Source organism: Miniopterus schreibersii (assembly GCF_964146895.1).
Source record: "Miniopterus schreibersii genome assembly, chromosome: 19".
NCBI lineage: Eukaryota > Metazoa > Chordata > Mammalia > Chiroptera > Miniopteridae > Miniopterus > Miniopterus schreibersii.
In genome coordinates this window covers 12,915,561-12,943,443 of record NC_138119.1, presented here as the reverse complement: position 1 = coordinate 12,943,443, position 27,883 = coordinate 12,915,561, and the positions used below count along the sequence as shown (strand labels likewise).

Below are 27,883 nucleotides of genomic sequence, written 5' to 3'. Positions count from 1 at the left end.
ATTAGGGTGGATCTTGCTCAGTGAGAGGAATAGCCACAAGGAGCCTAGGTAATAAATCTCAATGGGTGCCTCAGAATTTCTTTAGTTATATCTTGACCTAAGTCATACAACACAATTCAAAGCTGTTAGTTCCCAGACCAACTGCCCTCTGTGCTCAGCTCAAAGTTTCCCAATTATTAAAAACCTTGGGCAATTTATCCACCTGGAGCCCACACAAGGGTGACAAACACAGATGCAGCTCCATCCAAATCATCATGAAACCATAATTGAGCAGAGATTTTTGAAGTACAACCCTCAACCCCATCCTCCTCCCCTACCCATATTCATCTACAAATCACTGAAAAAAGTAGATGGAACTGTTTTACTCCAAGACTCCTTTTCTTACTCCCTGTCCTCCAAAAGAAGAGTGTAGGTGTCAGGTATAGGAGCAAGGGATGGGCTAAGAATCTTTTAGGTCAGTACCCATTCAGAAGGTTCCAACATTTCCCTCCCTGCCATCAGATATGCAAATAGATTTTGTAAACAGACCAGCCATACAAATGAAGGAACCTAAAGGTCCAACTCTCCCAGCCCAACTCTCACTTTATTGAGTACAGGCATACCTCGTTTTTACTGCACCTCACAGGTGTCACATTTTTCATAAAGTGAAGGCAGGACCCTTCACCATCAAAGATTACAACTCACTTTATTATGGTCTGGAAACAAATCCACAATATCTCTGAGGTATGCCTATACTCATGCCCTAATCCTTTCTCTCCACATCTTAGGTCTCCTAGCTAGGGAATAAAAAGGGGTCACATGAAAAAAGCAGTACTACAAAGAGATTTAAGCTAAACCTACTGCAGCATGCTAGCAAAGAAATCATTTAACCCTCCTATTCAGTAAATATATTCCCTCTTGTACAATCAGTACTATACATATTAGCCCTTTCCTCCATTGACATCTCAGTAAAATCCTGGGGACCCTTGACCTGCTTCCCACCCAAATATTAGGACAGCTAGCATATGCTAATAGCCAATAAATGCCCCAGGGCATCCCTGTCATGAGTAGTGAATACATGGTCTAGTATCAAGCTCCTCTGTTGATGCTGCTCAGGCAGACACACAAGTAGTCAAACATTAACAATCATACATGGAGCAGCAGCACACCCTCACCAACGCTACTTTCTCAAGCAAAAGTCTTACTCCCTGAAACTCATTTAAGAACATTTCACAGACACCACTGACAGCTGGGGTTAAGGTAAGCTTACCAGTGTTGTATCCATGAGACCCATATCCACTTGGCTGTTGGAAAGGGGTGGCCGATGCATTCACACTGACATTCACACCATGCTGCTTGGAAGAGGTAGGAGCCACCTAAAGAGCAGAAAGGCCAGAACTGCCGTGAAATGGCATCAGAGTACCATTCAACCCCACCGGTCTTCCTCCAGGGACTGAGCATTCAGATGACTATCCATAGTGATGTAGGCTCACCACAGTTTGCTTAGTGAAATGGACTTCCTACCTAGCTTTCTAAAATTAGTGAAGTCAAGAAATGGTAGTCTGAAAGGGAAAGGGGCAGTAGAATGAATGGCAATCTGTGGGACCAAAGCTGTATGCTATCATATCCTTCCTTTAGCTAATTCTAAGAACAGGTAATCCCTATCCCAACACCCCCCCCCCCCAATTCCAGCCCCAACTCCCTCCCCCAGGCCAGAAACAAACTGTTCCTCTTCATACATTATTAAAAAGTCCTTGAAAGCAGCTAGGATAGTGTCCAGGGCTAGGATGATTTGCCACAAGCAAAGACCAAGCCCAGGTACTCACAGGAAACACAGCAGGCCCATACTGGAAGGTGCTGGGGAGGCCCGGAACCCCTGTATAGTATGGCAGGCTGGTGTAACTGTAGCCAGGAGGCAGCGCCGGGTTCAGGAATGTCTGCTGCGTGGTGTGGTGAGTCTGCGTCTGGTTCTGTTGGGGTTGGGCCAAGGTAGTGGCCGGGGCTGGGGAGGAGGCATCCCCACGGCCGAACTTTGTGAGGTCACCTGTGACAGAAGAGGCTAAATGTACTTGCCTCTTTCACGCTCCCATACCAATGTAGAATTACTACTTCTGGTTTCATATAATTCCAGAAAATCCTGTTAAAGTTCAATTCCTGAATTACATTTCTTTGCAGCTCCATTTAGCATTGCTCAGCACATAGCAAGCACAGTTCTAGTTAAGAACTAATGCTGAATGACTGCAATCCTGTGGCAGAGACAGGCTCCCAGAATAAAGTTCCTGCATGACTTCTTTGCCTACTCATCTTCTTTCACCTCCAGCAACACCCCCTCCATGGGGAACACTCCATGCTGGATTCAAAAAACGATAGCCACAGCTGGTTTGGCTCATTGGTTAGAGTGTTGGCCCAAGGACTGAAGGGTCCCAGGTTCAATTCTGGCCAAGGGCACATACCTCAGTTGCAGGGTGAATACCCTGCCAGGGTCGGGGTACATGTGGGAGGCAACCATTCATTGTGTCTCTCTCACATAGATGTCTCTCTCTCTCTCCCCCTTCCATTCTCTCTGAAAAGCAATGGGAAAAAATATCCTCGGGTGAGGATTAAAAAAAAACCTGATAGGTCAAGAAAATGATAGATCAGTGAGGACAATAGGTCAGACAAAAAAAGAAGGCCCATGGCCAAGTAAGGCAATGGCAATGAGACTGCCACTGTGAGTAGAGTACAGGAGCAGAGATGAGCAGAGGAAGACTAGTTCAACCACTGCATTTCTGGGAAACAGCTGGAGAATGGCTGAGGAAAACCAAGTCAAAATGTCACCTGGAATCACAGGGAGACAACAAAAAGTGAGATAAGGAAAAAGTTGCCACATGCCCATCTTGAGCAGGATTCTGAATCTACCAATACTGATTCATCACATCCACTCTATATTTCTGCCAAAGATCTTAATTGAACTGGGTCCCTTCCTGCTACTAATCAGGTTTTTGCCACTAATCTCTACACAATCTCCCTTTATCTAGTCCTATGCCAGTCCTACCAGAATAAGGGTTGCTGGCCAGGCTACCATCCCTCCCAGTCAGCGGCGTGGTGGGTGTGGGAAATGGGATGCTGTAGTAATCCTAGAAAAAAGAGCGGAGACTCAATGTTATTCATTCTCCAACATGAATAAGTATATAGGTTGAGAGGCAGGAAAATGTTGAAGTAATGCAACTTATCCAGCCACCGAAAAGGCTGGCTAGAGCTGTCACAAACTCCAAATTACTCTTGCATACACTGTCCCCCCTGCCTGGCCATGAGCACAGTCAGGCAAGGTCTACGGGTATGCCCACTGTAAAACACAGGAAGTCCATCAGGACCAGTAATATTCTCAAACCTCTAGATAATTATCCTTAATAGTCTACTACTATTGATAAAGTAAAATCTTTCTAGAATTTGAAGTATCTGAAACATACAGAAAGCATCCTGAGAGTTCCAGGGTACTCTGAGCTATAGATTGCTAAAATTTGTTTACTTCAAAGATGCCACAACTCTGATTTTTTTTTTAAGTTACCTTCTATTAGAACCACTCCCCAAGACCTCATATTCTGATATATCTTAAGTCAAAGTGTGAGTATGAAGGTATGGTTTGGGAAAGAACTATGACATCAACTGAATATTTGAAAACAATCCCCCCAACACTAATGTTAAGATTGCTTTCTTTTCCTAAGCTTTATACCATATACTCACCAATGGAAATCTTGTCTGAAGCATCTGCAAGTCATCATAACCATATACTTGTGGCTGAAAGATACAAGCACGTAACAATACTAATGTGGACTGGTCATGATGCTAGCAAACCAAGAAGCTAGGAGACAAGATTAATCAACAGAACATTCATAAAGAACAGGAGACAGATTATTTCCTTCAATTTCCTTTAAGAGGAAAGAAGTGAAGTACAAAGAGATTAAATGATTCATAAAATGTCTTGAAGTATTCCTGAAGTACATACTGGTGATTCAACTAGACTGGCCTCTGGGCAGCAGTAGAGTAGACGCAAGTCATACATGAATAGCCTGCTCTTACTTTCTGTTCCACCAGTCTGTCTCTTATGGCCTTCAAAATATAGCTCATCACTGGGCCAGTGTGGCTCAGTTGGTTGGATATCGTCCCATGCACCAAAAGGTTGCCGGTTCGATTCCCTGCCAGGGCATATGCCCAGGTGGCAGGCTCAATCCCCAGTAAGAAGCATGCAGGAAGCAGCCAGCCTATCAATGTTTCACTCTCACAGATGTTTCTCTCTTCCTTCCTTCCTCTAAAAATCAATTTAAAAAAAATCTTTTTAAAGTTTAATATATACAGTATTTTATTATTGACAGTAACTTCCATTAAAAACAGGAACAAGACAGGGATGTCCACTTTCACCACTCTTATTGTTGACAGTATTACAGATATCCCACACATTTCCCACCCTTTGCCCCACATCCACCTAGCCCCTAGAGCCCCGCCCCCAGGCCTTCCCCATTCTGTTTGTGTCCATGGGCCATGCACATAGGTTCTTTGGTTTATCTCTCTTCACTCCCCGCTACCCTGAGATATAACATACTGTTCCATGCCTCAGGACTTATTTTGTTGGTCAATTAATTTTGCTCATTAGATTCTACAAATAAGTGAGATCATGTGATATCTGTCTTTCTCTGACTGGCTTATTTCACTTAGTATAATAATCTCCAGGTCGATCCATGCTGTCTCAAAGAGTGAGAGATACTCCTTTTTTATAGCTACATAGTATTCCATGGTGTGACTGTCCCACAGCTTTTTTATCCAGTCATCTACTGATGGGCACTTGGGCTGTTTCCAAATCTTGGCTATTTTTAATAACACTGCTATGAACAAAGGGGTGCATATATATTCTTTCTGACTGATGTTTTGGGGGTTTTAGGATATATCCCCAAAGTGGGATCGCTGGGTGAAACGGCAGTACCATTTTTAATTTTCTGAGGAAACTCCATGCTGTTTATCTCCTTCCCAGAAAGGATTCGTATTTTACTCTTATTTTCTCTAATGTCCGGGTACTAAGGTAGTGTGTCATTAAAAAATATTCACCTAGACTCTCTGGGGACAAGAACAAGTAAGTGTCTTTTTAAAAATTAATAAATACTCTTTACCTAAATAGGCAATGAATACATGAAGCTGACAGAAGATATACCAGGGCAAAAAGCTACTACTCTCAGCCACCTATTTTCAGGTAGTCCCAATAGAGTCAGGGAACTCTGCTCTGACCAGGTCAGAGCCAGCAAAGACCCTCAGAGATAGGGAATCAACTAGAGAAAATAATTCTCTAAGAAACTGAAAAGGATACCAGGTAGACACTCAGGCCTTTGGCTTCTGAGGCCCGGAATATGTTTCACAGAGAAAATATACAACAGAGGGCCTGGCCTCAGTCTATCCTTCCTCTCTAAAAAATGTTTTTTCTCAACACTACAAAGATTAAAGTCTTGCTTTCATGTAACAACCACTCATCTATTCTATATTTTAATTATAGTCTTCCACCTGAACCAGAGCTACAAAAAGTAGCCACACCAGCTTTATCTTTTGGAGAAGACCTTTTCAGTCTCACTTACCGGGTAGGCATGTAACAGCCCTGGAGCCATAATATACGGATTAGGCAACAATGGCGGGACCCCAGGAGGGAGATTAGGAGGAGCTTTTCCTAAAAGAGAAATTACATTTTTATCCTATCACACAATTACTTCTCTCCTTCATCCCAAAGGGATGCCATCCACCTTCTCTACACAGGGATACCTGAAGTTGTAGCAACTGAGCTTCGAGTCGAGGCTGTGACAGTGGAGTTGCTGCCGAGGCTGAGGCCCAGGCTACTGCCACTATTGAGACTGGAGGAGACACTGACCACTGGCGGAGGTGCAGAGACTGTGCTGGACGTGGTGGAGAAAGTGCTGGAGGAAGAATGAAGATTCGCCTCACTCTCCACGCTTGTGTGCTTCAAAAAGAGGGAGTGGTAGAAGAGAGGAGGAGGAAACAGCAATTAGCCTAACTGGTCAGGAAAGATAAACAATCCCTGTTGTTGATTATGTATCATAATGTCAACTTCCCATAAAAAGGCCGAGGGAGTCCTAGAAGGTTTGGCTCAGTGGTTGGTGTGTGAGCCTGTGCACTGAAGGGTCCCGGGTAAGATTCCAGCCAAGGGCACGAACCTCGGTTGCAGGCTCAATTCCCAGCCCCAGTGGCGGTGTGTGAGGGAGGCAACCAATCGATACCTCTCTCACATCGACGTCCGTCCCCCACCCCTCCTCCTTCCACTCTCTCTGGAAAGCAATGGAAAAAATACCCTCAGGTGAGGATTAAAAAAAAAATAAATACATGAATAAAAAGGCTAAGGGAACCTGACCGGCATGGCGCAGTGGTTGAGTGTCATGGTTAGATTCCCGGTCAGGGCACATGCCTGGGTTGTGGGCTCAATCCCCAGTAGGGGTAGTGCAGGAGGCAGCCAATCAATGACTCCCTCTCATCATTGATGTTTCTCTCTCTCTCCCCCCTCTTTCCTCTCTCTGAAATTAATAAAAACATTTAAAAAAAAAAAAAAAAGGTTGAGGGAGGGTATCAGGGTGCCCTCTGCCAAAGTAGTTAAAAGAAATTACTAAATACTTTACAGATACACATTCCCCAAGAGTCATCTGACAAGAATGGTACCCAAAGACCCACTGCACAGCATCACACTGTTCAGAAAGGCAGCAGACAGAGCAGAGACAAACTCCCCAGAAACCAATACTGGTTGGCCAGTAAGAAGACAGATAGTTTAAATATGAAAAATATATCATAGCCTTCTCTCCTATACTTTCCCGTCTCTCTGTCTCTCCCTCTTCCTCTAAGTATGTCCTCACCTTAGGTGAGGATTTTTTAAAAAGGAACAAAAACAACTAGTTGGGAGCCTCATCTCAATGCTGCTAATAACTTAATTTCTTCATTAGTTCAGCACAAGACCAGTTCATGGGAGAGAAAAAAATACAAGTTCTAATAAACTTAAACCTGAAGTAGTATATTTGAGAAACAAAAGACTCCTAAGAAAGCCTTAACTCCCAATGTCTTCCCCTAGGCTTCTGACAAACCAGACACCTTTGCCCAAAATGGGTCTTTTTTAAGTTAGCTGTCTTCCTTACCATCTCAGCTTAAACAAATAATTGTTATAAATCACAAGTGAGATTAATTCTTTGACCACAAGCTCTTATCTGGTTCTACTTTCATAGGATGCTCAGACTCACACTGATTATTTTCAGGATTCATGTTCAGCATATCCCAGACCAAGGAATAAAAATGGGCGCACCAGTTAGGGATATTCTTGTGGAATTTATCATAGCATACTAAGCCCCACTCAGCTTCAGTGTTAAAAAAAAAAAAAGTCATATAAAGATTCAGGAAAGTCACTTCTAGGGCTTTGAGAATTAGCCCACAGCTCTGCAATATTTCTGGATTTTTCTGCCTCTATTGACTTCAAAAATCCTTTCACTCCTTTCCTACAATCTCAGATCAATTATCATCTTGCCACCTCAGAATCCTGTCTTAGGAGAATCTTATGGTTGGACAATTATAAGTGTAAAAAAACACACACGTTTCTTCTCTCATTGCACCATGCTTACCAAAAGAGTGGATGTCGAAGTGCGCCCAGAAGATGTTGATGACGAAAGGGTATTCTGCTGAGTAGATAACGTGCTGTAACAAAAAAGAGGTTGCCATAAACCACAGTGTTATGGTCGCCTGACCTGAAGCTTCAATCAAGAATACAGCAAGAAAATAAGGCAGAATATAGGACCAAGGATATCTGAAATATGGTCAGCACAACAGCCAGACAGGGGTAGTGAGCAGTCAAAGGTAGAAAGGATGTCGAAAAGGCAAAATAATCCTCCTGTCTTTACTTCCCATAGCTTTTAGGTCATCTACTTAGCTAATGTGTCTCTGCGAGGTAGAGAAGATAAGACAGAACCAGAGAGCTCTCACCAACTGCTACTTTACCAACTCCAACCTCCAATCTTCACCCCGAATTACCTGCTGTGTTGTGTGGTAGTAGTATTTGGAATCTCCTCACTGTGGCTCAAGCCACCCAAGGAGGATGAGTGCTGATTGTTTGTTGTCAATAAGGAAGCTGCAGATACCGTTTCACTGAGAGGGGGGATACTAGAAGTGGAAGGTGAGTCAGATTTCACTGCAGAGCCTGTAGCACCTGGAAATGAAGAAAGTAAGTCACCTCACCAGAGGAAAGGGAGTGTCTATAAGAAATGAGAGGTGACGCCCTGGCTGGTGTGGCTCAGTTGAGCGTCATCCCATGCATCAAAAGGTCACTGGTTAGATTCCAGGTCAGGGCACATGCCCGGGCTGAATCTTCAGTAGGGGGCATGCAGGAGGCAGCCAATTGATGTTTCTCTCCTTCTCCCTTCCTCTCTCAAATCAATGAAAACATATTTTTTAAAAACTCTTAGAAATGAGAGGTGACTATAGTCCTAGGCTATCCCAAAGACAAGAGTGTGAGTTACTTAATAATGGATCATTTGTGTTTAGGTAGAATCCTTTTGTTTTTCAGTTCCAAGCATTCCACAGCACTGATCTCATTAATCCAGTGAAGGGAGCCAACGGGATGGGATTATCACCATTTTAAGACAGAAAACCTAAAAGTTAGGATGGTTTGAGATTAAACAAGAAAAAACCAAGCTAAGACTATAACCAGGTGTTTTGATCACTGAGCCAGGGCTATTTTCACTACAATCCAGGATATGCAAAAATACTGAAAGGACAAGAAAAACATACTAAAACTGGGAGGGAAAAACCTGGAGAACACTTACCTTCAACAGATTGCGTGGTCTGTAACTGCGTGGCCTGCACAGAACTGAAGCCATTCTGATAGGAAAAAGAAAGGATAAACAAACTCAAGTGAACAGATTAAGTTAGCACTGACTCTGCTTAATTTCCAGAGAAATCCTGTAAGTTAATCAAAGGGTTAAATGTAGGCTAGCCAAACAAAATAAAAACAAAAATTAAAAACAAAACAAGTACATACCAACCCTGTGTGACCCAAAGCAACAGAAAGCAACCCCCAAACTGCTGAATAGATCCCAAACCCAAAATAGATACAGGAAAAGGCCCAAATCCAGTGATCCCTATGGGGAGGATATGGGAGTAAGGCAGTTCAGCCAAGCCACCTATTTTTCTAGCTGCATCTGACAGTCACTCCACATCGCCTTTGTCATATGCTATCCCCCTCATCAAGCCAAGACATAGCAAGGTGAGGTCTACTGATATGCACCCAGAACTCTAGCAATCAGCTCTTCCAGAAAGAGAAAACAGGTACTGAGACTGATTCTACTAGAGAACGAGAATGACTCTAGTGCAAAGAGAATAGTTTTCTGGTTCTGAGTTGCCAATTTTGCTAAAAATAACTTTATTTCACCAACCACAGAAATGTGCTTTTATCAGCTTCTCAACCAGCACCTCTGAGGTATCTTAACACTATCTGTCAAGAAACAAAACACTAATATTAAACGGCCTCTGCCCACTATTCTAATCAATGCCCAGGGGCTTGTAAAGCTACTACCTTTGCCTGAGTCAGGTCCTTTTGGGGCGATGAAGAGATGGAGCTGGGGTACCGCCGAGTCTGTGTGGATCTCTGTTCATATAGAGGGCCCTGAGCATTGTTTTGGGAGGTATAGGTTGTCGACTGAATTGGGCCACTCTGATAACCGGATTCCTGACTCTGGTTAGATGAAATTGTGGATGAAGATTCACTGTGGGTAAAAAGAAGGAAAATCTCAAGAGAAATGAAATAAAGCAGATTGACTGGTACCAAGGAAACGGTGGAGATTTACTAAAGTTGATTATAATCAAAAAGAAAATTTCCCGCAACAAATAAAAGAAGCCACCATTATTTTCTCCCAACAACTGAAGGCATTTCCACATCCAACAGAGCTAGGTATTTGAATTAAAAATGGAGTTTAAAACATTTCTTGTCCCCTTACATTCTGCTGTTACAAGAAAAAGAGGCTAAAGGTCAGCAGAAAGGATACACTACTCTTAGGTCGTTCATCACAGCATGAACCCTAAGCAGGAGAAAGTTATCTTTTGCTCATATGCATTTTAAAGAATTCTGAGCCCTTGGCTGTTTTTAAAACCCCATTAAATATAAGGTTACTGGTAGAACTCTCTGAGAGGAACTTTTAGGATTGAGAAAAACAGCCCAGTCCCCTAAATCCCTCCAGGATTTTCTATTGCTTCAGATGGCACTTCCTGAAGCTATCAGAGGAGATAGGAAAGTTTCCACTAGAAACATTTCTTTTAATCTGTATATCAATGCTACCTCCTTCATAGGAGTTCAAAGTTATACCCTTTTTAGGCCTAAGTTCCAAACCAAAGGGCTGAAAGTGTCAAAAGCATTTTTAGCTGTGGCAGATGCCAAGATACTTTCCATTAGAGGTACTGTACACATCTGTTAAGAACTGCGCTTGGGCATTCTAGAAGTACTCAAGGAGTATATTTCTATCTGTTTAGAGTTACAGATAATCCTAGTAATATTTTACCCCAAAGTTCAAAGAAAAAACAAGAGAATTAGAAAAAGTGGTAAAAGCCTAATAAAAGAAGTCTTATGACTGATGTTTCCTCTACCTGGCCGTGCTGGTATAGAGGCTATTTGGAGCCTGGCTTGAAGAGGCGCTCGTGGTGGGAGTGGACTCATAATCAGAAAGGACAGGCTCTGACCCAAACTGCAATGCCCCAAACTGTAGGTTTAGCCCTGAGATATCTGCTGAGCCAGGCATCTCCACAGCCAGAGCAGGAATCTGTAGAGAGGAAAAAATGTTTTATTGCAACCTTACTGTAAGACTAATAAAAAAACTCTTGCTTCAATTTCACAAACTATACCCTTACAATCTCAATTCCCAAATCATACACCCTCTTATCCTAAGATTGTATCTAAAAGTTCAAGTACCTTAGAAGTCAAGGAGGCTTTTTTCTTCTGCTGTTTCAGTTTTTGCTGAGCCGGCTGAGGGCTGGAGGACTGGTTGTCTGAAGACCCAGGAGACATTTGTGGAGCCGAGGTGGATTTGCTTGGCAGAGGAGAAGAGGGGGGTGGAGGTGCAGCTGTGGAGGTAGCCACTGCAGGTGGCTTCTCCTGAAGAAACACCTCCATCATGGTTGAAGATGGGGTAAAAGCCTGGCGCTTTGTAAAGGGGCTGTGCACTGTTGAATCATTTGGGTTCTTCAAATCTGCATGAGAAAACCCAATATGTATAAGGCCAAAAATAATGGTGAACCTGAAGAAAATGCTAGTATCCTGCTCTAGACTCATAAGCTAGGTCCTCAGGATCAGAGTATCAAATAAACAGGTCCTCTTTTAAAATATAATTCCATTTTTGTAGGTGACAATCTCTGGACCATATTTGTTCTTATGTACAGCCTAGGAGCCCAACTGAATCAACATTATTACCCTGCCTGTGTAGAACAGGAATCTAGGAACTGCCCATGTTTAGAATATAAAGTCCTAAAATGGCCAAGTCCATGAACCTTTCCAAAGGGGATATGCTTTTTTCAAACATTGAAGATATATCTAGGGAAATCCAAATAATCCTCAGGTCAACAGAAAACTACAACTATGTATATAGGTAAATTTAATGAAATAATTTACAGCCTCGACTTTTTATTATTCCTCAGCTTTCTGAAATCAGCCCATCTAACTAGGGTAAATTAGTGTGGGGAAACTAGCCAGTTGACAGCCCTTCTCCTTACTTCAGGACACATTCTCCACCCCCGACTCCTGCCTGCCTCTTGACAGTAATGCTCCAATGCTTAAAGAATTAAATTCACTTTCCATTTTTCTCACCATACTGCACCAGCGATGGGGATTGTGTGGTAGAGCCCATGTCCCAAGAGGAGGTGGTGGTGGTTCCAGATTGAGAATGCTGAGCTGCCAACTGAGCCAGGGCCTGAGCAGTCTTGAATTGCTCCAAGAACTGAGAGCCTGTGGTGCTGCCACCTTTAGCTTCACTGACATCACCAAATCCTTTCCCTAACATGCTCACCTGTAAATCAACATAGATATTAGAGAAATTTACAGTCAACAACCTTGTTCAGCTACTCAAAAAGACACTTATCCAGGGTTAGAGCCAGTATAAATGAGACAAGTAAAGATTGTCATCAGACTGAGTACACAGCATAGTCCATTTAGAGCACAAGCTCTGGAGTCAGACTATCAAGATTCAAATCCCAGCTATGTAACCATGGAAAGGTAATTTTTCTGTACCCCACTTTCCTCATCTGAAAATAGAAATAAAAGTAGTACTTCATAAAGTTGTATGAGGATTAAACAAATAATGTATGTAAAGCATTTAATATGTGCATAACACCCAGTAAATACTCAATAGAAATGAGAGCTATTAAAATTTATACCTTTATCAACGCTTCCTCCTTCCTCCATGTCAGGAATAAAGCTCTAATGACTAGAGGATTTTTTCTCTTTTTAAAGTTTAAAATCAACCTATACTTGATTATTAAAGTGAAGTTAGTATAAAATTTTATTTTAGCCATTAAGGTCCTTGCCCTTTACACTACATAGCTCAAAAGGAACAAAAACAACTAACTGGGATCCTCATCTCAATGCTGCTAATAGCTAGCATAGAAGCAAAGACAACGTTAGGGGCCATCCAAACTTCTGCACTAGACAATCAAATGAATCAATATGATTTAACTGTTTTCTCTGTGTGTAGCCAAGTTTTACAGGGTAATCGTGATAACAAAGCAAAATTTACCCTTAATGCTTTTAGGAGATTCTCCCCATTGCCTGATATACCAAGTAAAACTATCAGCCTAGTCCAGAAGATGAGCCATGTGACCTTGACTATTCTAAGAAACCTCCAAGGAGATTTAATCTCGTTTTCCTTAAATTCTTATTTAACCATATCATCACCGCCATGATTGAGCAATGCTTTCTCATACAGAACCAGTCTATCCAACTCAAGCTAAGACATTTTCTCCCACTTCAGTCTATTATCCCAAGATTATACAAACAAACAAAACCAGAAGTCTAGTTCAAAGTATGGGATTGTGGCAGAGATGATCTCACACAGCAATGATTACCCAATATTCTGCAAGTGCAAAGCATATTAAAGGCATAGAAAATTACTTAATCTTCACATATTGTACATGACAATAGGGGGCTTCTGTATTATTCACATCTGTTAAATTTTAAGGGAAATCAATTCTCTAAAGGTTATTCTCAATGGAAAAGAAACATAAATAGCACAGTGATTAATACAGGTAATGAGAACAGAATAACTTTAGTATAACATATCATATGACACACATTAAATAAAATGTTAGGGTATATGAAAGTATGTTGAAAACTTCAAAAAGGCAATTTAAATAAGAGACATAGCACACTTAACCACATTTTCCAGTCATATCTCCTAGAGGTTGGTAGTTATTTCCTGATCTGTTTCACCTTCTAACCACCTTTGTCCCATTTTATTTCTTTCTTCTTTATCTTTTTAATCCCCCATCCTTTCCGCGTCACCTCTTTCCTACTTTTTCTCACCTGTCACCTTTCACTTATGGCAGAATATCAACCACCAAATTACTATTAGCACAAAAAACCATTTTGAGACAACAGTTAAAAACTGACAGAACTCTGGATTAGAGGCCAGCTCAGCAGTTTTCTAGTTAAAATAATTACTATAACCCTACTAACGGAAAAATAAAATTACATGCACACACATGGTCTTTTGCCTCTTTAATACTATAGTGTTTCTCCACCAAAAAACAGACAAGAAAGGAAATGCAAAGAAAAATAAAGAGAAAAGACAGTACCTCTTAAGATTTACTATAAGAAAACTGGTCCTTGCATCATCTGTTTAGCTTAAATGATTCCTTTGCCATAGTTAATGACCTTGAATTTTTAAAAAATGTTCTGAATCAACAAGTCACGTGCTGTAAGTGTTCTAGGTTATTAATAAATAACACCACTACTGCCACCACATTTGTACAGCTCTTACCCATTATCTTCCTAAAGCCCTGTAAGATAGGCAGAGCAAGCACTTAAAATTTGGGGGAAAGGGGGCGGGGTCTTGGTGAGGGTGGGCAAAGTGGGGGGAAATGGGGATATCTATAATAGTGTGAACAATAAAGTTAAAAAAAAATTTCAGTTACATGTATTGGGGTGATAGTGGTTAATAAAATTATATAGGTTTCAAATGCATAATTATATAATGCATCATCCGTAGAGCAAGCACTCCTATCCCCACTTACAGAAAAAGGGAGAAACAGCTAAAAGTGGGCAGATTCCGGAAGACCCTTAGTTTCTGGAAACCTAGTCCAGAAATGTCTGGTTTAAATAAACATATATGGCAATTCTGCTCTATCAAGAAATAGGGAACTGCTACAATTCCTTATTGCAAAGGATTAAAATTTGCTGATACCATTGATTTTTCTCTCAAGAACAGCAAACAATGTTCAGCACAATGAGTATTAAATTATGTTAACTCATTTTTATAAGGTTCAGTGTGTCTGAAGCTAACTCCTCTCCTAGAGCTATCCCTAATTACCCAACTCAACATTTCTACACCCAGGGCTGCTTAAGAGGACAAAAGAGGATGCTTTATCTACCCCAAACTTTTGACTGTCAATAGAATTACTGTATATAACGGTAGGGTTTGGCAGAAATTTGGGTTAGGAAACACCATGTTTCCTACTTACCATACTGTGATGAGAAAATGTGTTCCCTGAAGCAGGCTGTGATATGGTACTCTGCTTCGAGTTACTGAACACCAGAGGCTGGGCAAGAGAAGGAGCCTGAGATGGATCCAGACTAGACGAATCATTCTCCATTGAAGATGGTGTCTTCCCCAACAGAACAGCAAGGTCAATTCTAGTAGAGAGGAGAGAAAATCTTGATGAGTAAGACTGAACGTTCTAGCATTCCCCAACACCCAACTCAGATTATGGTTAGATTAAAATGAAGTCACTCCCAGAAACACAAAGTCCTCACTGAAATGCTTAATTTATCAAAAGTAATTGACATACAAGAGCCAACCATAATAATGTTATTTAAATATTTTATTTTAGTGAAGTTAATTTAATGAAATTTCAAATGCTAGTTTTAATACAGCAGCTCAATGATTGGGCCAAAATTTACTAATTTTTTAAAACTGATTTTTAGAGAGGAAGGAAGAGGGGGAGGGAGAAAAACATCAATCGGCTGTCTCCTGCACAACCCCACCAGGGATCGAATCCCCAACCTGGGTTATGTGTCCTGACCAGGAATTGAACCAGTGACCTTTTGGTACATGGGATGACACGCAACCAACCGAGCCACACTGGACAGGGCAAAATTTACTATTTTTACATGTCATTTTTTAATATGGAATACCTGCCATTACCAATATTTAATATGTAAAACTAAATACTAGAATGCTCACATCTTCAAGTGGCTTTGCAACAAGAAAAATTTGGGGAATTTCCCCTACTTTTATAAAATTTCAAAAGTTATCTATGGTATAATAAAAATGTATTTGTACTTTGCCCCCAGTTCTCAGCACAGAGCTCCTAACTTAAAATGTCCTAAGTGATAGAGTGGTCTTTTTTACACATAAGCCCCTTTCAACTATGAGGTTACTCAGGGTGGGGTCTCCCACAGAGCTGCAAAACTGGATCTGGTGACCAGAAACACCAATAATGTGATTAGAGGATTAGAACTTTCAGTCCTACTATACTCCACCCATTTCTAGGAAGGGAGGAGAGCTGTACATTAAACTCAATCATTGGTGACAGATCAATCATGCCTACATAATAAAGCTGATTTTAAAAAACTCTTGGAACAATGAGATACAGTGAGCTCTGAGTAGGTGAACACATCAATGTGCTGGGAGGGCAGCACAACCAGAGAGGGCACGGAAGCTCTGTCCCCACCCCCCATACCTGGCCCTATGCATCTTTTCCACTTGGTTGTTTCTGAATACTGGTTATAATAAACAATGGCAAGAGAATCTCTTTCCTGAGTACTATGAGACATTCTAGCAAATTTTTTTTTTCCTAGCAAATTATTGAACCTGAGGAGGGAATATCCCCAAATTTATAGCCAATAGGGAAGTGTGGGTAGCTGGGGCACCCATTTGCAGCTGCCCTCTGAAGCAAGGGCAGTCTTGTGGGACTGCGGCGTTAACTTGGGTCTGTGCTAACTCTGGATAGTTAGTGTCAGAATTGAATTGTTGAACACTTAGTTGGTTTCTGAGAACTGTAGAATTGGTGTGGAAAAATGACAGATATTTGGTGTGAGAAAAAATACACATTACTGCTAGTAACAGCATCCCTAATACCTCATTCCTATCACACTTTAGGATCTTCTGAGTCAGCAACTATCATACCCAGGTCTAGAAATAATCCAAAAGGCTTTCAGGGGATACAAACATTCTGTGATGAGTGTATCCTCTCTACTGACCCCAATACCTAGGTTCAAGTTCTAAAAAGTTCATTAGCCACATCCTAGGGGAAAAAATGATCACTATATTCCGTGGGCACAGTAGACAGAGATCATAATTATAAAGCAAGAGAAGCTACTGAACAGTTCTGCAAATTCAGAAACAAATGAAAACATTTCCACTTTTAGCTTTTCTTTGCAAGACAAATTATATCATGCTAAGTTTTAATCAATGCCTATAATGCTTACCTATGTAATTAAATGGCTATTTGGGGGGGAGAATCAATTTTAACACTGTAATATAGGGACTTCTATTCAGTAAATTAACTATTATCAGCTCTTATAAATCTATCAATCAACTAAAGAGAACCTAAACTGATTTGGTCATCATTACTACCAACACCATGGAAGCCTGTAAAGGTCCACTGCCACTCTTCCTTACAGCAACCTCAGCAGATCCGTTTGGGAAAAGATACTGAATTTTACCACACACTTGCCTCTGACCAGCAGTGATTGTCACATTCTCTGCAGGCAGAGGCACTGAAGACACATTAGAGGCAGTGAAGATCTTGGTCTCAGAAAGCTGGAAAACAGAGAAATTAGTCACTCCTAGTGTTAGGTAGGTTATAGTCAGAATCCTTGCATAAGTAAGGGGAATTCATTTCATCAAGAAAAAAGGAAAACCCTTTGAAGAGGAAACTACTCTGAAGAATCCTGAATGGATCGACTCTGAAGCCCCTTCTATATATGCTTAATGATTTTTATCAAAAGAGAGGAGAATCAAGAAACCCAAAAATATATAGTAGCTACATAATATGTACACTAAACTTACAGAAGGTGAATATACTTGCTAGACAGAAAAACGGAGAAAACCCCTTTATATTTTCCCATTACAGTTCCCCACTCCCACCTCTATCCAAACCATAATTTATCTTCTACTATTCCTCTCAAAGAAAGGAAAATGACAGCCAAGACGAAGACAGAAATTAAAGAAAAGAAAAAAAAAGTTAATTCTTGGCTTTTGAGTAGTTAGGGCCCAAGTGCTAGTGAGTTAAGGTCTTTTCAGGAATAATTTTAACCATATGCAATTGTTGCCTTCATACTGACTTTATTACACCTAGCCTCTCCACTATAAGACACTAAAATCAGGTAAGCAATTATTGGGAATAATTCTTCATACTATTCAAAAGCTGATTTGGTTTTGTTTTGACTTTCTAAAAAGAAGGGCTCCACCTCCCCAAATACATCATTCTCTGAAAGTTGCTTAGTAGACAAGCCAAATCTCAGAAAATATTCACAATGCAATCTAGCTCAGCTACAATAGAAAATAATCACCCTGATGCTGATGCACCTGAAACTTTTAAAACGCCGACCTAGCCAACCAAAAACAGTTTGACATATCATTTCCTCTTACCATAAAAGCTGTCTTGCCTGAACATATGTGTATAAGTAGATTAAAAATGTTAGAATGGAAATTCATCCAAGATCACCGATAACTGTAATTCATAGCAAAAGCTTGAGGTGAGCAGGAATCAGCAAAATTCTTTTACTGGGGTACTACTCCAGTGAATTAACAGAACTTGTTTATGTACCATCTCATGCCACCCATCTATGAGGTTTCCAAGTTGAGTAAAGCTGGAAGATAGCCAATTCTACATATTCATCTCAACTGCACTTATAAATTTGGGCTTCAAGTAACTTAAAAGGGTTCCAGAGCCAACCAGATTATAGACTTGAGGACTTGGCACTTTAACGCTCCCTTTGTACCCACCTCCAAGCCAATTACAGGACCATACACCAATGCTTAAATGTGAATAGCAAACTGTTCCAAGTAGAGCCACGTGCCACCAGCAGCTATTAATGTGCTACCTATCTAACTCCATTTCCATTGCCCTACCCAACCACCATCTCTTCCTGGGATAAATCCAACAATCAGATATTTGGACTTACACAAGTGCACTTGCCCTTTCCATAGTCTGGTTCCACAGAGTCCTGTTCATGCCCAGTCTCCTTCATATAACATATGTCAAATGTTCTGGCTCAGAACACTATTTTGGATGTAAAAGTTTTGAGTCAGAATCTTAAGGATTAATTTTGAGGGGTAGAAACATACCCATTTTCTATCCCTAAACACCACTTAGGGATAGAAGGCACTAAAGAAAAATGACCTAGAAATACCTACATCTTCATTCCAATCTTCAGTTCCCCACTCCTCTGTTGCAGTCCTCCATGCACCTGAGAATAAAGGCAAAGCAGTGATTTTAAGTGCCAGTACACAGCATGTGCAGAAAACACTAATGTATTAACATTTTTGGCAGCCAAAAGTGTAACCAGAATTTAGTAATCAGAAGGGATTCTTGGGCTTCAGAGGGAGAAAAAGACTATTTAGAAAGGCATACCTCAGAACTACAGGGTTTTAATAAGATTACAATTTCACAGCTACTTTCAGTTTGTTACATGGCTGTACAGCAAAGAGCGAGAGCGAGAAAATGCAAGAGAGTGCAAGACCCCAATGAACCCAATGCTCTAGGCAATCTCTTAAGACACACAACCCTCTGACTTAGTGGTCAATTCAGTGAGATGGCAGCAGCCAACTTACCCCAGAACAAAACTCCTCTTATTTATCTGGTATAAGACAATACTGTAGCCAATCTGAAGATGGCAGCAGTGATAGAGGAACACAAATCGTTGCCCACATGACAGTGAAGGGCAGTGAAGAAAGCAGGCTTAAATTACTACTGACAGCACTGACAATTATCCGCTATTGGAACTGTATTTAAAAATGCATACTTAGCAGAAGTAACATTTATAAATCTTACTGGCCTAACTATAAGGAATCCCTATGGATCTGCTCTTTTCAGAAGATACCAGACAAAACCAAAAAATCAAGTATGTGTGCTAGTTATTCTCCTAATCCTATGCCACAGAATGTGAAATCTGACCTGCCGAGGCCATGGCAGACAACGGAGGTGTGCACACTCCTCATGCTGATAATAACAAAGTTGGGATACAGTTTTTGGTGTGTGTTTTTTGTTTTTATCGTATTTATTTACTATATTATTTTTTAATCCTCACCCGAAGATATTTTCTCCATTGCTTTTTGGGGGGAAAGGGAGGAACATCGATGTGAGAGGGACACATTAATTGGTTGCCTCCTGCACGAGCCCTGGTCAGCGCCAGGATCAAACCTGCAACCGAGGTACATACCCTTGGCCAGAATCAAACCCGGGACCCTTAAGTCCACGGGCCAACGCTCTAACCACTGAGCCAAACCAGCCAGGGGAAGGATACAGTTCTTACAGGAGAGATCCATAGGCAATCAAACCACCTTCCACCATGTTCCCCTTGTTTTGCTTCATGTGTACATATATCCTCAGAAAGGGGAACTGAACTTTCTTAAGGAATATGGTGAAAGTTTCAATGAGAACCTCAATTCTTCCCTTCAACCAAAGGACTACGGTAAGAAATAACCAATTTGTAGAAGGAACAAGAACACTTTATTATCTTCTCTAGGACAACAGTAGATATTGGTATATTGAATAATTTAAAGATTTCTCTCCAAACGGAGAAAGCTTCTTAGAAAAATGAAAGTCTGGCATTCCGATATTTCACTGTCTACTGTCACTGAAAAGAAATAAATTCTAACACCTACAAAAACCATCTGAAATTCTTTTAAACATTTAATAATGAAAAATCCTAATTTCCTAGAGAAAAATATGTTCATCATGCCTTTCCTAGGACAATGTTAAAACTATACCAGAGAAATTACAAACCACTTACTAATGACAATGTTCTCCAAATCAAAATGAAGTCCAATCTCAATTTAGACAAGTTACAAACCACATTTTCCTCTCCCTCTCTGGTGATACCACTCTTCCTGCCCATTGACATCCATCCCACCCTGGCTAAAGGAAACCCAAGATCTGGGTTAATGCATACACACAATCCTAGAGTTGGAAGTGACCTGAGAAATTATCTACCATTGACAGGCAATCTCTCAATGCAAGAATTTTGTTTTTTGCACTCTGATAACTATATCTGGGATAGAAAAGAGTGTAAACTCCTCATTGATCTTTTTTTCTTATGTAGGATGTATGAAAATGACTGAGAAAGAGAACTATATTGAGGAAGCATTAATGAACAGAAAGAGTGCAAATGCTCTGAACAACAGATTAGGGTTTCCACTGCATCAGCAAAAAGCACAAAGTAAATGTTAAATAGTCATTAAATGAATCAAATTTTTAAGAAGCAAAAACGGGCACAGAATATGGCAGAAAAAGGCAGAAAGAGAAAAAGCGGGAAGACAGAAAAATTACATATCCACAGATATTTCAGTTCATAAAAATCTATAAAAATATCCGGGGCAGTTAGGCGCCTGGATGTATCATACCAGGAGCAGTCTCAAATTTTCGGGGATAATTTGACCCCTCAACCCCAATGAAATCAAGTCCTGAAACAAAAAGAAAAGAAAAGAAAAAACAACCAGTGAAATTTTGCTTGTGAATGAGAACATATGCCCCCAATACACAATTCCCAGTGTACCTGTGGATATTTTAAGGGTAGGTTTGAATTTTCTTTTTAAATTAAAAAGGGAATTTGAGTTTGCTATCATGAAAACACAAAAAGAGATCATGCATGAAGGTGAGTTCATATTGAAATTAACAATAATGAGAATGCATGAAGCTATCTATACCCAACACTTTCACACTAACAAGATGACAGCAGCATCACATAATTTTTCATTCAGACACAAACCACAGATTTCTGATTCCAGACCCTCAAACATGCTATTCTCCACTTAGTGAAATAAACATACACTTCAACCTTCTCTGTTTTTCCAACCAGAACCTTGCTGAAAACAGCTAAGGTTTGCAATCCAGGACTGGGACTCCATGCCTGATTTTCTTCCGTCCACAACTGAAAATAAATCCCTTAACTTCTATCATCTTTTCTGCCAATGATAAAAGGCCAAATACCCAAGAACAAACTAGAGCTCAAAAACAGTAGCTTTTGTTTTTCAGACTGCTACCACTGCCTCTACAAAGTCATCAAGAGATGAATGAAGAGCAGTTTTTATTCCCCCAAAGTACAGGAAGTTAAAAGAGAAAAGGACATTTCATAGCCAAATGATCAAGAGAATTCACAAAGATATCTATTCTGCCAAAAACTCAATTTTAGTCTCTACCAGTTAGAAAGTTGTATTCCAAATGAATTTATAAGACAACTTGGTAAATAAAAAGCGAGTAACATTCAGGACCTGAGGTGTATGTAGCATCTTATGGACAGTATATGAGAAGCTGTGCCAAAGATCCTACTAAAGATACAGAGATAAAGATCACCGATCTTTAAAAAGGGGCAAGGCAAATTTAAATGGATAAGGAGTCAAAATGCCTATTTTGTGCTCTATTTTTAACTCATCCCCCCCTTTAGAAGAGGAAAACAGTCTCAGGTTTTGTATATGCCAGTTCAACCAGAAGGAGGTAACTAATCTCATAAAAATAAAGTACTCTGGAGCCCAGAGGCTACGCTTGTTTAAAGCAGTAAAAGCATCTTACTCCCAAACACATCTTGGTGTTTCCCAAGAGCCTAACACATCCTTAAATATATACACCCTACTCAGATAGAGGCACCAAAGTCAGCTAAGAAAAAAAGCAATCTTATTAAAATCCCATAGTACTCTACTACACCCAGAAGACTGTCCAACAAAGAGTGCTAGAAAGTCTCAAGATTTCCTTTGTGCCCAGATATTGAGATTTCCCAAAAATGAAGGGAAAAAAAGATACTATCTCAGTACCAGAAAACAAACTGACAGTGGGCTTTGATTCTCAACCCTCTTCATCTTGATTAATTCTGGATATCCTTTCACAAGGCAAAGCTAGCTACCCTAACAGAAACACGAGGAAATACAATTGGAGCTAACAGCAGCCACATGGTATAATGGAAAGAGCATGGGCTTGTAGGGTCAAACAATTCTGAGTTCAAATACTAGCATATTTCTTCACTGCTCTTTCAGTCTAAGTTTTATCATCTGGAAAGTGATGACAAATGTCTATTTCATAAAATAGTGATGAAAATCACGTGAAACAGTTTGTATAACGTGCGCACAGACATACAGTAAGTAAAGAGAACAAACAGTAATTCAATTGTGATTTTCTCCCTTTCTTCCCCATCTCTGCACCCAAAAAATATTCCTCCACTTTACATAACTATAACCTCAAAAAAATTTATTTCCTTAGGTACCCAAAGACAAGAAACGAATAATAAACAGTCACTCACTCGTCCCATCATCTGGCTCGAAGTGGCCAGTGTTGTTCCACGTACTGCTGCTATTATTGCCATAGTTATCATCAGTATTGGTTGGCTCTGCATAATCAGCTGGGTTAAAGGTTCTGGGGGTGGGGGTGAGGGTGGGGGTGGGGAGGGGGGTGAACAACAACAAAAAAGCTTAAAAGAGTCTCCAACATCTAAGCAGCACCAAGGAAAATTAACTCAAAGAGGAGAACAATCAGAATCTTCACTGACCCTTTCCTAGTACTAATCAATCATGGCTCCTTTCTATAATCTATGCTGTCAACTTTTCCTCACTTATCAGCCTACCTAAAATTTCATGGTATAAGCTCAATTTATATCTACTATCCATTTGGGGTTGGAATACCAATAATCATAATAAAATCCACAGGAAGATTTTGAGTATTAGGTATATGCATTCAAATGAAACTATGATAATGATCCAGGTGGTAAATGCTTTTCCCTAAAAAATAAGCCCTAAGTACACACCTTTCTGGTTAAATAATCTAGACATCTTTTTTCTACATTTTGGTTAAGGCTGCCTACTATTATCCTTAGGATATCAGGATATTAGCCACTCTAAAATATTATGGTGACGCTTAGGGGGGAAAAATGAAAGACTTTGACATAGGATCAATGAAACTTACCCCATTCCTTGAGCAGAAAACCTTCCTCCACGCCTACCAGAACCACCTAAGGAAAGAGAAAAAGACAGAAATGTAGAAGTTAATACAAAACTAACTTGCCAACTGAGGTAGCTCTGGAATATTAGGTGGTTCATATATCAGATGTTCTTTTTCTCATTCTGTAGTGCATCAGTTAATGTAACGTAGTAGGAAAATCATTACTATTGACAGAATGTTCCTTTGCTGATCAGACTGCCTGGTCCTCTAGCAAATACAGTATATCAACAGTAAGACTAGAGGAAGTAACATACCTCTTGTCACTGCCCACCTGGCACCTCCAAAATTTGCATGAAATTAGGTAACTAGAATCCATAAGAATTTGTTTTTAAATAATGTAGACCCTTATAAAACTAGTAAGCACCCCCAATATCCAGCTCTCCCCCCACCAAAATAATCACCTCTGCCTCGTCCACGACCTCTTCTGCCTCTTTCTGTGCCTCTTCCAGAAGGCCCTCCACTCTTGGTGCCATCTAATCCATTTTCCTGACCCCGAACTGGTGGAAACAAAACACAGATGGCCTGAGCAGAGTCAACAGAATATACGTAAACATATAAGTGGTATGTATATAAATATATAAGTGGTGTGTGTATATATTTATGTATGTGTGTACATATATATACACACACATACTGGTGGGAAGACAAAAACGAGAAAAAAATGAGCTGGAAGGATGGAACATGATGGTTACTAAAGGAATGGTGATGAACCACAACAGAGAGCTAAGTCAAACTTTACAAATGGCTACAGGATAATTTCATACCAAACTGGTAGTTGCTGCTAGAAAAGGCTAATGGTAAGAGACACCAAGGTCTCAGAAGAGGTAATGGCAAGAAAAATAAAAAAGGTGATATAATGGTTAGTAGGTCCAGCCTAGCAGGGCCTTGACACCCCTGAAATCTGGACATTACTGACCCACAGCTGGTTTTGTTAAAGCCCCATGCATACATTCTCGTCCACGGCTGGCACCTCTTCCCCGTCTTGGTGGCCCACCACGTCTCCGACTATAGTCCCTGTCCCGGTCTCGATTTTCTTTGCCTTCCTCGTTGGATTCCGTTTGGCCACCATCCTTCTGTCCTGAGACTCCCTTCTTCTTCCCGACCATCTCCCAGGAATGCTAAAGAAGGGCAGAGCATTCATATCTAATCAACATGGATTGATATCAGGAAACCAGAGATAAAAGCAGGAACTGTTAAACATTCTCCTCTCGGCATCCTAATCTAAAATACCTCTAACTAGTTTATATTTAAATGGAGGGTACAAAAAGAACCTTAAAAACAAACTCTACACCTAACACTATAAAACTGAAGTTCTTTTTGTAGGGAGAGGTGCTAACACTGCAGGGATCACTTCCAAAAGGATCACCAAGATCCCTATCCAGTTCAGTTACTTGGCATGTTAGTTAAAGGGCCTAGTTACTGGTCCCTGGCTTTCAAGTGTATTTCCTTAGCTGAAAAAACTAATTTCCTAAGGATTCAGTGATTCCCAACCTTTTATAGTGTTATTTATGTCAAATAAAGCAAAAAAAGAAAACTGAAAGTTTTTTGTTTTTTTTTAAATATATCTTTATTGATTTCAGAGAGAGGAAAGGAGAGGGAGAGAGAGAGAGACAGAAACACCAATGATGAGAGTCATTGATCGAGCCCGCAACCCGGGCATGTGCCCTGACCGGGAATCGAACCCCGATCGCCTGGATCCTAGGTCAAGGCGTAACCGCTAAGCCACGCCCAGCCAGCCCTGAAAGTTTCTAAAAGTTACCTTGAAGGTTTTATACACTGTGTTCTCCCCTACACTTCCTAAACTAATATAATCCAATTCAGCTTTCTCCAAAACAGAGTATTTTATAATTTATTCCAGAAGAAAAATTTGTGATAAAGAAAATAAGCTAAACAGTCTTATAAAACACTCATTCTTTAAGAAAATGAGTTTTATAAATTTAAAGTTTTAAACATATACATATCTTAATTTACACATATTTTTTCAGAAAATACATACAAATAAAAGTTCCAGGACAAACATCCAAACTACCAGATCTTTACTATCCCAGCTACCATCTAACTCAAACAACAATGGCCCTAATGATCAGCAACTGCTATCTAGTATCAAATAGCTTTCAAGAATATGAACCAGGCCCTGGCCGGGTGGCTCAGGTGATTGAAGTATCATCCCATACATCAAAATGTTGCTAGTTCAATCCCCAGTTCAGGCACCTACAAGAGGCAACTGATCAATGTTTCTCCCTGTCCCTTCCTCTCTAAAATCAATAAACATATCCTTGAATGAGAATAAAAGAAAAAAAGGAATATGAACCAGGTATAATATAAAATTACTACTAATTTTCTCAGGGTTGATAATATTGTGGTCATATAAAAGATGACCCTTCACCCTGGCCTCAATGGCTCAGTGGATAGACCGTCTGCCCTCACACTGAAGGGTTGCAGGTTCAATGCCTGGTCAAGGGCACATACCTGGGTTGCAGGTTCAATCCTGGATCCCGGTCAGGGTACCTGCAGGAGGCAACCAATCGATGTCTCTCTCACACCAATGTTTCTCTCTCTCTCTCCCTCCCTTCCACTCTCTCTAAAAATCAATGAAAAAATATCCTCAGGCCCAGCCACTTGAGGCCTAGGATCCAGGTCACAGTTCAATTCCTGGCCAGGGCACATGTCCAGGTTGAGGGCTCAATCCCCAGTCAGGGGCATGCAGGAGACAGCCGATCAATGATGACTCTCTCATCAGTGATGTTTCACCTCTCTCCTTCCTCTCTCCCTTCCTGAGATCAATAAAAATATATTTAAAAAAAATAAAATCCTCAGGTAAGGATTAACAACAACAAAAAAGATTATCCTTGTTTAAGGGAAGCATACTGAAACATTCAGGGAACAAAATATTATGATATCTACAAATTACTTCCAAATAATTCCAAGTATCCATCCATGGATGAATGGATAAACAAAATGTGGCATATACATATACTGGATTATCAAGCCTTAAAAAAAAAAAAAAGGAATTGTGATACATGCCACAATATAAACCTTGAAAACATTATGCTAAGTGAAATAACACACAAAAGGACAAGTATATTATATGATTTTACTTATATGAGGTACCTAGAACAGGCAAATTCGTAGAAACAGAAAATAGAAGAGGTTTCCAGAAGCTGATGGGACAGGGAAATGAGGAGTTACTATTTAATGAATACAGGAAATCTATTTTCGACTCAGTCTGAGAAATGAAAAACTAAAAATGAATAGTAGTAATGTCTGTATGACTTTGTCAATGTACTTAATGCCACTAAATTATACACTTAAAAATGGTTAAAACAGTAAATTTTAAGTATATTTTACCAAAATTCAAAGTTTTTAAGTGCAAAAACCGTAAATTTAAAATTATACTAAAAACTTATCTACATATTCTAAAGTCTACAATAGTTTACATAAGTAATTAAAAAATATATATATATTATCCACCTGGGACTCAGCAGCTCCTTGGTGCCTACTCTTCCAACCCAAGTTGACTCCACATTACAGCTGGTGGATTATTTTATGCTCACAGCAGCTTCAATTCATAAGCTATCACAACCCTATAGCTAAATCTGCATCAGAAACTGTGGAAACCAGACTCAAAACAGCTAGCTTTTAGAGTTTTTGCTAGTCTGTCTCAAAACCTGGCAAGTTTCAGAAACCTGTCACCTTTTCCCTCTGTGGTATACATTAGCTGCTAGCACCAGATGACTTATGTAAGGAAAGAGAATTACTACGATCTTCCCAAAGATACTGCCAGTTTTCTGATATGATCGCATCCACCCAAATACATCCAACATCCCTGGCAGCTGACTTTGCTTCTCATTGGTTTCACTAGTACCTGATTTATTTGTAGCATAAGCCCACATTGTCCAGTTTACTATTTTTTTTTAAAATTTTTAAAAATCCTCACCTGAGGATATTTTTCCCCATTGACTTTTAGAGAGCGTGGAAGAGAGGAAGGAGGAGAAAAAGAAACATCAATGTGAGACAGACATCAATTGGCTGCCTCCTACACATGCCCTTGATCAGAAATTGAACCCACAACCCTTCAGTATACAGGCCGACACTCTCACCACTGAGTCACACCAGCCAAGGCTCCAGTTTACTTTTCTTTTTTGATACTGTAGAAGTTCAAACTTGAAGCACAAGGCAGGAGATGCTGGAAGGTGAAACAAAATGTGACTTGTGCAAAATTAAACTCTTAAAAAGCATAAGTAGCCCTAGCCAGTTTGGCTCAGTGGTGAGAGCATCAGCCCAAGGACTGGGAGGTCCTGGGTTCGATTCCAGCCAAGGGCACATACCTCGGTTGCAGGCTCCATCCCTGGCCCTGGTTGGGGCACATGCAGGAGGCAACCAATTGATGTCTCTCTCTGAAATCGATGTTTCGCTCTCTCTCTCTCTCTCTCCCCCACTCTCTCTGAAAACCAATGGAAAAAATATCCTCAGGTGAGGATCAAAATAAATAGAT

General features: G+C 40.3%; 1 protein-coding gene across 28 annotated transcripts in view; it reads right to left on the bottom strand.

Annotated features, from left to right (window-relative positions):
• UBAP2L (ubiquitin associated protein 2 like) overlaps positions 1 to 27,883 on the bottom strand; it is a 42,227-nt gene that overhangs the window by 6,820 nt on the left and 7,524 nt on the right. For 14 of the 28 annotated variants that reach the window (XM_081120627.1, XM_081120620.1, XM_081120636.1 and 11 more), the window contains exons 5-25: positions 24,338 to 24,506; positions 23,790 to 23,885; positions 23,353 to 23,398; positions 22,694 to 22,806; positions 20,808 to 20,867; positions 18,600 to 18,652; positions 16,915 to 17,000; positions 14,698 to 14,869; positions 11,831 to 12,029; positions 10,940 to 11,217; positions 10,618 to 10,790; positions 9,554 to 9,743; positions 8,805 to 8,859; positions 8,014 to 8,188; positions 7,608 to 7,680; positions 5,758 to 5,953; positions 5,577 to 5,665; positions 3,703 to 3,756; positions 3,014 to 3,095; positions 1,806 to 2,023; positions 1,250 to 1,355 (exon numbers count right to left, since the gene is read on the bottom strand). In XM_081120627.1, coding sequence (XP_080976753.1) covers positions 1,250 to 1,355; positions 1,806 to 2,023; positions 3,014 to 3,095; positions 3,703 to 3,756; positions 5,577 to 5,665; positions 5,758 to 5,953; positions 7,608 to 7,680; positions 8,014 to 8,188; positions 8,805 to 8,859; positions 9,554 to 9,743; positions 10,618 to 10,790; positions 10,940 to 11,217; positions 11,831 to 12,029; positions 14,698 to 14,869; positions 16,915 to 17,000; positions 18,600 to 18,652; positions 20,808 to 20,867; positions 22,694 to 22,806; positions 23,353 to 23,398; positions 23,790 to 23,885; positions 24,338 to 24,506 — 2,683 coding nt within the window. The remainder of the gene's footprint in view (positions 1 to 1,249; positions 1,356 to 1,805; positions 2,024 to 3,013; positions 3,096 to 3,702; positions 3,757 to 5,576; positions 5,666 to 5,757; positions 5,954 to 7,607; positions 7,681 to 8,013; positions 8,189 to 8,804; positions 8,860 to 9,553; positions 9,744 to 10,617; positions 10,791 to 10,939; positions 11,218 to 11,830; positions 12,030 to 14,697; positions 14,870 to 16,914; positions 17,001 to 18,599; positions 18,653 to 20,807; positions 20,868 to 22,693; positions 22,807 to 23,352; positions 23,399 to 23,789; positions 23,886 to 24,337; positions 24,507 to 27,883) is intronic. The other 14 variants (XM_081120621.1, XM_081120613.1, XM_081120625.1 and 11 more) reach the window with 1 other exon arrangement.